Source organism: Diadema antillarum, unplaced genomic scaffold, assembly GCF_040938485.1.
Source record: "Diadema antillarum isolate AM-2024a unplaced genomic scaffold, OU_Dant_1.0 scf00000011, whole genome shotgun sequence".
NCBI lineage: Eukaryota > Metazoa > Echinodermata > Echinoidea > Diadematoida > Diadematidae > Diadema > Diadema antillarum.
This window is the reverse complement of record NW_027270900.1, coordinates 257,746-271,035: the sequence shown is the minus strand read 5'-3', so window position 1 is coordinate 271,035 and position 13,290 is coordinate 257,746. Positions and strand designations below refer to the sequence as shown.

The following is a 13,290-nucleotide window of genomic DNA, read 5'->3' as shown; positions in this document are numbered from 1 at the left end:
TGTGCAATAACTGATATGGCATTATTACCTATGCTAAGGGAGGGATTTATGTTTTTGTTACCATTTGTTTGTTTGTTTATCCGTGTGCAAAATAACTCAAAAAGAAGTTAACGGATTTGGATGAAACTTACAGGAAAGGTTGAGAATGGCACAAGTAACAGATAACTAAATTCTGGTAGTGATCCGAGAATTTTTTTTTTAAATTTACGAAGGATTTTATATATTTCGGCAGGTACGGTCAATGAACTTGGGAGTTCAAGCTGCGCATTTTTTAGGTTTTCATACGCACTAAAGTGCGTGCTCAGCTGCTTTTGCTAGGGCGAAGCGTGCTGCTCAGCTGAGGGTTTATGACGTAACAAAGGCTTCTTTATTGGGAAATCAGGGAATCAGCATGTATACCTATGGGTGAAAATCACAGATCTCTAAGGAAGAGCCCAAAGAGCTTTTCCACAGTGGTGGAGAGGAGAAAAATAACTTTGGGAAGAGCAAGATCATCGGTGGAAAGTAGCTGCTTGGCGGAGGTGTAGTGCACTCTCAGAGTGCTTTTCTAGTTTTTATAATAAGACTCTGAAAAGGGAATCTTTTGATTTTTGTGTAAGTCATGCATATCGTCAATCCACATAGTTTTATGAAAATTAAAATAGGAATTTGGTCAACGACTTTGGCGCATGCAAGCCGAAACAAACACATCCATTCACACATATATGCACATGCATTCATACAAAAACCAAATTTCCTGAAGTATGTGAACATTTGGACATATACAAGTGTCAGGCCCAGGAGCACTTCTGAAGCGCTTCTAATTATTATAATGCCAATCTGAGTCTGTTCATCTAGAGAATCAATGCTCGCTGAGACCACTTGTGAAGTGGCTGAGAGGGTCATAAATGTCATGGTGACCTTCAAGTGCATGGGAACTCCTCACATTCAAAACTGTGTGCAGAGTGCGCGCTGCAACATACACAAAACATTGATGACAAGCACTGTTTAGAGCGCATCAGGAGCGCCCCTGAGCCTAGACTCAAGAGGGGCATAACTTACAAGCACTCCAGGACCCAATTGTCTGTTCATACAGAGCTCAGTGGACTTTGGGAGCCTTCCTGGAATGCTCTAAATGCCCTATACTTGAGGTGTAACAAATTGAATAATACATTGATGCATCAACATAATTTCCAATCTAAGACACTACATAATGAAAAAAAAAAAATGATTTAGGTTATACTGACTTATATCTATAACCAAAGACAAAATTTGGCACCAAAATTTGGCCAAGATAAAAAATGCTCTGGCTGGGTTTGGCCATAAAACAGACCGAGTACAGTGTAGTTTTAGCATAATTTACCATTTGCATATGAAATAAAAACCATGCATTAGTGCTTCAAAATAGTTCTAAAATGTGAGTTTGGGCTAGAAATACCCACTGTAAAAATTAGAATCCTTATGATCGATGCTAAGTGTTGTTACATACACAAAATGTGAATAGTAATATTAAATAAAAATGTTTCCAGGCTAAACCATCTACCGTTACGGTTTAATGAGAAAAACACTGATATCTTCTTATATTTTAGGTTTTATTGCAAAAAGTTTATATGGTAGGATGTTTTGTGATACAACAGACTTACACATAATCATCAAATGTGATACCTTGAACATTTTTGAAATCACTGTTCCCAAAGGTAAACTGGACCTTTCACAAGCACTGAGTCTTCAATGTTTATTCTCCTTTTCTGGATGAGAAATACATGAAAACAAAACACACACTCACATATCTTTGGTGGCCTATAATGGGCCACCAAAACATACAATTTCTTACAAAGTGATAGCCCAATATCTATTTCTGGTGGCCCAGGCCCACCACTAAATAGTGTCAAGCCTTGGAATGGTTGGATAAAGGTAATATGACAAAATTTGGAAATGAAAAGATCTGTGATGCTGAACTTACCAAACCACATCTTTGGGAATTCAAGTTGTTCAAGTAGTCAACTGATCTCTCATTACAAACAGACATTGTCTCTGTACATGTGATGCAGTCAACTACAGCTTGTGTAAATCTCTGCTGGATATCACTCATCTTGTAGAGACACAGAGCAGACTGTACAGGTGATGAGTTCTCCTTCGTAAACACAGCATACATGATGTCATCGGTACCATTGATACTCAAGGAGTCAGCTAGCTGGGATCCTGCAGGACCAATGTGAGCTGCTTGGATCACGTTGTAGTTTGATCCTGTCTGGTCCTTGCATTCTATTTGAATTTGTGTGTATGACTCGAGGTTTGGATCAGTTGTATGTGTGCAAAGGCGACCTATTACAGATGTTGTTGGTGCTGATGCTTTCTGCTGTATTATATAATAGATATGAGCAGGAGTATGAAGAACTTGCACATACCTAGGATCTGATGGACCATTTTGGATGGATTGTACATTTTGTTTTGAAATAAATCTTATTAAGTTGAACTTTGAGACATATTTGTTGACTAGTATTTCAGTGTGACTAATACCAGTGTAGAGGTACTGAGTCATTTCAGAATTGACATCAACAGCTACCAGTCCTACAAATGGCACGTCCTCTCTTTTCACGACTATCTGCTCATTCTGATCATAGAATGTTTCTGCATCAGTGATATTAGTTAGATTCCTCATTTCACAATATCCATCACATGTTCCACATGTAATAAGTCTCTCTGTAGGTGCAGGTGCGATGACAAGCAGTCTGTTCTTGTCCTGTTCACCAAAATACTGAGATCCCTCAATATTGCATAATCCAACCTCAACAGTCTCCCTCAAGTTAAAATCTGCTCCCAGGTGGTAAATCTCCTCCTCAGCTCCAATGTAGACATCACCAGTCGTGTTATCTACAGCCATGAGTCTGAAAGGCAGCCTGGGCTTGGGACTGTCGAAGGATGACACCAGGTAGGAGGAGAGAGGTGCTGAGGACACCAACTGGAGCATAAGTGTAAGGATGACCAAGTGGCAGAGGAGCCATCTCAGTGTCGTCTCTGATGAATGTTGTGTCATCTCCATCCTATCTCTTGTTTTGAATCTGATGGAAGCTCTACATAGAAAGAGAGAAAAAAAAAACAGAATATGTCCACTGAATCACCATCAATGAAAGTTATTAATGACTGTACACTGGGTATGAGTTATTGTTCATGCTGTCTACATGTGATGATGATGTTTCTTTTTTTCTTCTTTTCTTTTCTTTTTTTGATTTGGCACACCTTCTAAATGATAAACATGGAAAAGAGTCAGACTTGCATGAAGTGGTCATTTATTGGAAACCTGAAATATGGCCTCTGAAAAAAAAAAAATGATTGCTATGGATAGGTTAGCAGCCAGTACCAGTATAATATCATCAGATATACATTTAACATACAATTTTGTACAGGTATGTATGTGAACTTAAAAACATGCAGACATCACATTATTCCAAAAGCATTTGGATGATTTACTGATTGCATTTCACAAAGACATGTAAATGAATGCAACAAACAGAGGCTGATTTGTATTTTTTTTTCAAGTGTGATAGTAAATTTGGTTGGTGCTCAAAAGGCTACCAAAACTAACAAAAACAAACACAAAAACAAAACAAAACAAACAAACAAACCAGAAACTTCAGCATGAAATATTAATGCCAAAGTAAACCATCCATAGTAACAGCCTGGAATCCGGTACACAATTATGAGCACTCTATGAGTAAACATACATTTCCAGTCTTGGTGAACAATGTTCTTGTTCAATACAATCTAAATGCCCATGATATTGTAAATGGAAAATGTGGCCACTGTACAACGTATGCAAAGTCTTAAACTAATGATTCTTCTGCAGGGAAGTTTGTATAGTCAATTCAAATTGCCAAAAGAACATGTTTGGCTATGTACTGTACATTATATGGCTGTGATAAATTGACTTGCACATGTATATTGTGAGTCATGGAAACAAACAAAAATAAAAAACAAAATTTAAACAGGCACTGGGGTATTAGCACACTCGAGCAAATTAAGCATGGGCCTATAAATCTAACATGAGAATAAATGGTTTGAGATAAGCAAAAATAAAACTGCTCAATTAATTGTTATCTGACGAACAAGAGCAAATGTTTTAATGGGAAGTTCATTGAAGACTGCATGGCAAAAAACTCAGTGCAGAACAGGGAGAGTGATGTCATATTTCAGATGTGGGTGCAATTCTGAGATATGCTTTTCAAAAATATATAATGTACCCATATGATAAATTATGTGTGCGTGAGAGTGTAGAATATTGGTACATATTATGTACATACTATTTTTGTACATAGCTCCATCTACACTTTCCAGTTAAGCTGTGGCTCTACAGTCAGGTCACTAAAATTTATGTTTGGTCTCATCTAACAAACTTCCAAAAAGGTTGTCTTGTAGTGGCTCGAATATATACTAATATTAAGATTGTTTGTTTGTTTTTAATGCTGCATCATTTTATTTTGGGCTCACCAAAATTTCAAAGTTAGAACCCAGGGGCTGAATAGACGACATGCACTGTCTAGAGAGAGAGAAAAAAAAGTTTCTGTTCAGCTTGACATGAATTCATACGATAACAATATTTAAAGGTTTATATTTGCTTTGTTATTATATATATATATAATTCCTCTGTTAAATGACAGACATATAGGTCAGGCATATGTATATACACTACTGTGCATGTGGCACTTCTGAGTCATCAGATCTTCGACAATCACTAATAACTAATATTTATTTGAACTGATTGACAAATTGCCCAATATAAATATCTACATAAGTAAGCCCTGATCAGTGATTTAGTAGTAGCCATGACAAAAGAAATCACCTGGCATATCGGTACATTGGATAGAGCCTCACTCCTTTCGTTGTGCGCATTGCTATGTATACTACTAGAAAAAAAAAAGGATCAATACAGGGGTTTGCGTTGATGAAGGGCAAATCTTCAATCAGTTGCAATAAAAAGAACTTGATGCGAGAATTTCATCAACCGAATAACTATCATTATAATCTTACCAATTTAGATTTGTCCATTTACTAGTATACTTTAAGCTAACCAGTTACTAAGCTTTTCTTCTATTTGTACTGAAATTCCACATTGCAAGATGAATTTTGTAGAGTGGGTACACGCTGTTCACCAAAACAAAAAAAATATGTGACTTTGAGTGGAGCTCATACATTGTAGCACATGTTGGTTCCCCTCATTGTCGTAGCAGATGGGAAAAGTTTAGTACCAGTACAGTACTGAGAGCGCACTCCGCTAGCTACTTCAAGAAAGTATGTAACCTGGCAATGTCGTAGTTAGCCATTGAAAAAAGTTTCCTGAATTATGTATAACTGCAAGGAATAATAAAGTGACTAAATTGATACCAGTATGCCCTACTGTATTACAATGAGGTAGCTAACAAAAGTTAATTACCGAGTACTACAGTACAAGGTAAATGTCCAAGGTAACGTGTACCATCATGACTTGTGGACAGGAAGGGGGCCTTCACAGTACCTCCCTGACCATGGCGCCTGCCAGCGCTTAACTTTTATAAATATGTGCCATGCTCGCATGCCCGACTTAGTTGAAGGCGCATGCCAAGTTCTCATATGCTGCTCAAACACACAATCCCAACCAAACCGATCGATATATCACCAATCACAGTGGACTCCCGTTATATATGAAGTCCTCGGGACCGGCAGTTTTCTTTCGTTATATCGGAATTTTGTCATAACCGAATAAATAAACAATAGAAATACATAGAGTGGATGACATTGCAGCCCAATTTTTTACTTCGTTATAACCGGAATTTCGTTACAACCGTGTTCGTTATAATGGGAGTGTACTATATGCCACTATAACAGCACAATGAACGCATTGTTCGCGATTCCATATTCCTGTCGCACATATCGATGCTTGCATTTTAAATGCCAGGTAGTGATTATAAAATTAATATATTCAAGCGGTGTTCCCTAATGAATTTACAACAAAAAATTCTAATTTTCAGTCACTGTTTTGTGTGCAAAACTTATGCCTCTACAATAATATAGCTATTGGTCTTTTTGAAAGAAAAACAAGTCCATAGATTTGTCATCACAGTTTTAAAACTCAAAGTATGGTATTAAAAGTTAGCCATTTTATCTGCAACTCTGCTCTTATAATATATGTCAACAGGATAATGAAATCTAGATTTGAAAAACAGATATTTCCCCAAAGCATGACTACATTGCTATCTGAGAATAATGTGGCACACAGGGGGTTTACACCATGGCACATAATCGAACAGAGTTTAAAATGGCTGGACCACTCGCGCAGCTCAGTGTGACACGGCAGAACAGGCTGACTTTATCAGCCGCACCCCAGAGCTCCTAGCTGATCCCTCACCAGTCGCCACCACCACGCCGCAAGGACCGGGGAGGCTCAGGTGCAAAATGCCGGTGCATAGGGATAAGAAATTACGGGAGGACATTTCGGTACCGCACCATCCTTTTTGAATTTCGCTAACAAAACTTACGTATTTATATATTCACGGCCGAGATGATCTTAAGGAAATAATCCCGTAGTTTCCAACAGCAGGAGGTTCAGTGTGAGTTAGGAAAAGTCGTCTGCTTGTGCTTGCATAATTACTGTGGTGGCCGCCCTTCCTCACCTTGCTGGTCTGCGTATCATAAGAGAGCTGAGGTATATGAGAGCTGAGTGCTGCAGCAGCGCCAGCGAGATGGTTCACTCTTGAAAGTTCGGATGGCGAAAATTGTCCTTGGTCACGTTGGTAGTCTGGTGGTCTTCGCGTTTATAAAAGCAGAGCGTCAAATAAAGTCGAGTTAACAACATCCAGGCATGGGGAACATTCGGTGACAAGCTCAAGTCGTCTTTTACCACATAGCATTTCCTAGTTTCCCTCACGCACTCAATTTATGGTCATGGATACAGATAACGCCACTGAGCTAAGTCCGCATCAGGGCCAGGGATTTTGCCGTGTGGAAGAGGGTGTAAAAAGTTAGCACTTCCTTGTTTGGGCGCATCGATTCGTGACAAGGGGTGGTCTCCGAGTGAGGCGCTTGTGGACACTGTCATTATCTTTCTATGAATTATCTCCATGAAATGTGATAAAAATGCGACATTCTTCTGTCATTTATGATTATTCTTAGATCAGAGTCACGTAAATTGTTCTCTACATTTTAAAGAGATGTTCACCTCACCCCTCATACAATGAAATAGTCCGCAAACAATTTTGGGAAGTGAAGACGGACCGCTCAAGCTGAACAAATTATCAAAATGGTCGATAAGTGCAGTAGGCCTACAGTCGGCATGGCACCTACATTGTGTACAAGTACCAGGGAGGTGTCTCACCTCCCTGACAAGTACCCATGGTCATGTTACACTATACAGTATCTACTGTACTTCGCCTTAGGCCTACACATTTATTTTTGTCTGTATATTACGGCTTCAACAATTTGAAAATTCATTTCACTCTCATATTATAGCAGAGTAGCAAAGCAGAAAGGTGTGTGATTTGGGGGATTTTTTTTTTTTTGGAGGGGGGGGGGGGGTGGGTGTGGGAGAAGGGGTTTCCCCCTGTATGGTAAGGAGCTATATATAGCTCCAAGCTGTAAATCTGGTGATAGATACGTTATGTTTGTTTTGACCTTCTCTGACTTTCTAAAAATCATCCCAAAATGCACTCCTTATGCATATAAATTGTCGGTTCTAAACAATTGAAGTCCTTCTTGGAGGACAATAACACCTGAGCTATTTCTAGCTGTTTGCACCCCAGTTAATCACTCCATCCCCTTCCTGGGACCAAAAGAACCACCAATCAGAACATTTTCTGTTAATCACTCATTACCAATAGAATCATAGAGCTAGAGAAATATTGGCTATGAATTGAAAGCATAGGGAGATTTGGGTTCATGTTTGTTTATGAGTTTGTTTTTTGTTCTTCTGGCTTGAGTTTTATTTTCTTATTGTTTGTTTACAATATTAGAGGAGGGTAGTTGAGTTGTGAGACATTAATTTGCTATTCTGGGTCAGTTAGAGGCCATTATAAAACTTCCACTGCCCTACATGGCACACCAACACCTCCCAAAGACTAGCCTTCATCTTCCCAAACCACTATTCGCTCATGGGACGTTGCGAGAAAGAGGGGGAAAATGACCAAAAATCCACATGATGAGCCTTTGATAATTGGAGCTGCAAGTACCAGGTATGTATTTGACAATATAAATCTGTAGCTTCAAGTCGAGGTCATTCAGTGCTCTTTTGAAATTCAATCCTAGCCTTGATCCCCCTTTCCAAATCTTCAACTACCAATCCTATGCAGTGCCTTATATCAACAAGTCAAATATTTTTAGAGCCATGACATGACCCCGCCCCTCCCACAACATAAATTGCAATGCGTTTCAGACCATTTTTGGAGCATATAATCTTGGTGCTATTTTTTTTTTTTTTTTTTTTTGCAAAATCAACAATCTATAATGAAGCTATCACACATCAAGGAGCTTCAAAAACACAAACATGCATGTAATTTGGTGAGCAAGGCACTCAAGATTGTTTTACACAGTGCCCTTCATGTACATCCTCTGCAAGTTTGTAAGTGGAAGATGGACAGCATGCCATGGGAAATAATTATGTCCAGGCTACGATGAAAACAAAAGTGGTGTTGCTGCTTTGTTTGTTTATTTTTTTTTCACAGAAAACATTGGTGGGATATTCGTGAGAATGGCATTGTCAAAGCTCTTTACTTTTTTGGATGTAGCACTGTGTCTGAGACAAGTATTATTACAGTGTATATGGTTCAATGCATACATGTAGGTATAGATAGATAGATAGCTAGATAAATAGATAGATAGATAGATAGATAGATAGATAGATAGATACGTAGATAGATAGATAGATAGATAGATAGATAAAAAATATGTATACAGAGAGACAGACAGACAGACAGACAGTGAGGGGACAGATAGGCGGATAGATAGATAGATAGATAGATAGATAGATAGGTAGAGATAGAAAGATTGAAGATTTAAAAAAAGAGACAAAAATATGTGAAATCTATCCCCAGATACATAGTAATGTATTTCATTCAAGGAAACTTCTGGCCATGGAAAAATTAAATGGAATGAATAGAATTAAGACTTTTCCCAGGTAATAAATGAAGTAAATGTCAAAAGTTAAAAACATTAAAACAAAATTATTTAGGTGAATGTATGAATCATATTTACTAAATGCATTATTGGAACCTCATGGGTACTATATAAAGTCTGGAGGTTTCACAATCTTGTAGGGAACTGGTCAAGGTAATCATCTCAGACACGTGGCTGTCATATCATTCTGTAAAGACTTATTTTTTCACTCATACAATTACTTGGCATGCATTTCATTACTTCGCTAATAAGAAGAGTGTATGTTTTCTTTTTACGATGTGACACTGGGGAAAATAAGAAATCATAATTTATTATTCTTATTTTTTTTTGTCAAAATAGGTCATTATTGATTGTCAAACCACCTGTGTATGAAAACACAAATCAAATTCTATGAAAAATTGTGTCACAACTTTTGGTCTGTTGTAACAGGACTTTAGGAATTCATGTAATCATAACTTCAAAATACTTATCAGATTGTCTCTCCTGAGGTATGTCTTTTAAAACAAAGGGCTATTTTGTAGCTTAATCTTACATGATAATACACTATCACACAAATCACCCACAAGTCAGCAATCACTCGACCTTTTGATCTCATATTGATGACCACAAATACAAACTTTCTTCGACATGGTATCATTTATTCTCTAATATGAGTTCATATTATCATGGTAACAAGGGCCTGCCTGTTTTCAACATCCACCTTCAAAACTCATCTCTTGCATTGTATATATCTATACATTTTGTACCATCACTAGATTAAATGTTTAAAAAAAACAATTCAATGAATACACATATTTTACCAAATTTACCTACAATAAAAATCAAGCATATTTAAGATGACAATTGCATTAGAATAAAACTCATACAAAAGTGGTGCAATGTATTTCAAAATTAATTTTACTTTGGTTGCATAGTGCAGTTAATAGTACAGAGAAGTATTCTGAATATGTTCCCCTCACATGAAAGGATCACACTATGACAAGTTTAAAATGAATAAAATGAACAGAGAGCCTTTAGGATTTGCTATACAAAATTTAAGAATTTAGGAATCGTAATAATATTAAAGGCATAATATACCATATCCAGATGAAACAAAAACCCAGCTATAGTGCTTCAAAATACTTCTAAATGTGACTTAGGGACAGAAACAACTACCAGGTAATGTAAAAATGTCATTCAGTATGGTTATTGTTAAGTATTGTTAAATATACAAATTTCAACAACAGTTATAATAAATATTGTTTCTATAATCAACTACAGTTAGGGTTTATTAAGAAAAATAGTGGTATCTCATTAAAGTTTAGACTTCATTAAGAAATTTCATATCATGGTAGGATGTTTTGTGATGCAATTGACCTACATATATGTATCAAATTTGATGACTTGAATGTTTTTTTAAATCTCTGCTCCCAATGGTAAACAATACCTTTGATAGTCATAATAGCACTGAAAACTAACAAAATAATTTCAATAAATTGCTGCCCTGTCATGGTAACAGTATTATTAGCACGGAATGTTTAGATGTTTAACATGGAATTTCTATTAAACTTACAGGTGTACAAAGGAAGCATCAGTCATTTCTATAATGATCTTCATAAAATCATGTTCAGGGATGTACAGTTTTGGTTGAAATGGGGATTTGGGGTCCAACTTTTTGTTGTGAGATAAGGAGAAACTTAAAATGAAATATGAAAAAGCATATAATTCTAAGAGGAATTCAAAGTATACTTGATGAAAATTGATTTTTGAAATGGCTGAGATACCCAAAACAAAGCAATCCTAATATAAGGTATGACCCACCTTTTATTAGAATCGCTTTGTTTTACTCTTTTCTTCCCATCTTTTATTAGAATCACTTTGTTTTACTCTTTCCTTCCCATCTTTTATTAGAATTGCTCTGATTTACTCTCTTCTTCTTTTTGTGATATCTCAGCCATTTCAAAACCGATTTTCATCGATTAGACTTCAAATTCCTTTTACAATTGTATCATCTTTAACCTCTAACAGAGTGGTTTATAGGCATCTCACAAAAAAGTTAAAATCTAAATCCTCACCTGAGCAAATACAATTCCATCCCTTTGACTAATGAAAAAAGTAATGTAAACTATGTTCCTTTGTCTGCATGACATGACTGCACAAATAAGCTACAACATACACAATATGGTATGCTACAGGCAGAAATATAATGGTGGAAAGTCAACAGTCGTCATTCTCTTTCCTTTTTTTTTTCTTTTTCTTTTCTAATCAATTGCATTCATTACAATAATTCTAACTTACTTCAGTATATCTATTCACAAAAAAAAGAAAATTCCGCAATAGTACTAGTGTCTTATTTATTCTTGTCCAATATGTAAGTGTACCTTCACATACCAAGCTACGTATATTTCACACATTTTCAAGTGTGGTGGGGGGGGGGGGGAGAGACTATGTCAGTATTTCTGAACTGTTTATCTGCAACTGATTTTCTTAGGTGGTTTGATGAAGTTTGATGTTACAAATCTAAGTGCAAGGTCAATTCAGGCTGAAATTGAATTTGTTCATGTTTGTATGGATTAAAATATACAGAGTGATAGGAGTCTGATCTGACTTTATACAAGAAAGTTTGAAATTTCACATTTTCATAAAATTTGGATGTACGCATGTACAAAGTTGCAGCTTGGAACCACGGTAATGCAAATCACATGAGGTGATGATGATATTGTCTCAGAGTTTCTGTGGTTAGTGTACAAAATTATTTTGTTTCTATTCACTGATTCTGCTTCTCAAGCCCCTACCCCCCCCCCCAAAAAAAAAAAAAAATCATGAATCGCTAGGTTATCATAACACTTCAATCATTTGTTGTGAAGGATACAGAATACCATTCCATCCTTTCATTTAAAAAAAAGGGGGGAATGAAGGTAAGACCTGCAATGCAATTCAATATGTGACTTGTGAGATGAAGATTTCACCTAATGTCACAACTGTTGGGATTTAAATTGCTAATTCATGAAAATATATAAAATAAAAGTGTACAGCCTATATATCATAATGTTCAACTATAGTTTGCTTTCTTATTCTATTCTATATTATTTTATCCAAAATGTGTATCTGAGTCAATCTGTGGAAGAAAATTGCACTCTACCCAGATTCTGCTTGATAGCTGTCAGTATGTAAACAATGAAATCTTTCAAAGTGAATGTGCTATTTGCTGGACTTTTGTTGGTTTAAAAAAAAAAAAAAAAACTTATCACATCATTTACCCATCAAACTATACCTCAGTTATATTGATGAAAACATGAATGTCCCTAGTACTTTTGTATTTGAGTCCCTGCATGAACAAGATTTGAAACCCACAAACAGATAGAAGACCAATATAAAAGAATAATGATGGGCCTACTTGGGCCAGCGCCAGAGCAATCAAATGATATCAAATATAACCAAAGGTCACTGCCATTAAATTACAAAAATGCAAGATATGCCAGTTGCACATTTACAATAGCTGAATGTGTGAGGCAGTTATAATGAACTATCATGCTGTATTAAAGTCAATCATAATCATGACCGCAAAGCAATGAGATGCTTAAGTTATTCTAATTTTCTTGACTTTTCTTTTGTCAGCCACAGTATTATGTCACTTAATGTTGTCACCATGGCTGGAAACTATCAGTCTACTCAGCTGCTTTTCCTCATCTCCCTTTCCAGTTTCACAGCTCATATGGCCTTTCCTCCACTAGAAGACTCGTCACAGGTTCAAGCTGAAAGACACACACAAAAAAAAGCCACAGAAATAACTCAAAGAAAGTGTTATGGGGAAAATGTATGCTAATACACAATGTGGGAAACATGTCAACAATGTTCATGTTTTCAAAAAGTAACAAAATAATGATCCAATTGTGTAACAACTTAGTGGCATGACCAGTTTCACATTACCCTGCATATTGTTGTCACTAAATTTCTGTTTGCCATAAAATCAAAGAGAAAAACAAGTATTTCACATACATACTTTGTTGTATAACAATGACTTCTCAATGATTTTCAGGATTAAAAAGGATTGTGTAGTTGCTATGTCAATGACAAACAGCATGAATTGTGTGGTGTAGTTTTACATAAACCAACTGGAGAGCTGCATGTTGGTTACATCATCACTCATTCAAAAGCCACTTGGCATAATGGTTACAACCAATAATGCTT

General features: G+C 36.4%; 1 protein-coding gene across 1 annotated transcript in view; it reads right to left on the bottom strand.

Annotated features, from left to right (window-relative positions):
* Window positions 1-12,171: 12,171 nt before the first annotated feature.
* The window catches only part of LOC139720422 (plexin-B1-like), a 55,804-nt gene continuing 54,685 nt past the window's right edge, over window positions 12,172-13,290 (bottom strand). The window contains exon 27 of the mRNA XM_071631786.1: window positions 12,172-12,854. Coding sequence (XP_071487887.1) covers window positions 12,804-12,854 — 51 coding nt within the window. The 3' untranslated portion in view covers window positions 12,172-12,803. The remainder of the gene's footprint in view (window positions 12,855-13,290) is intronic.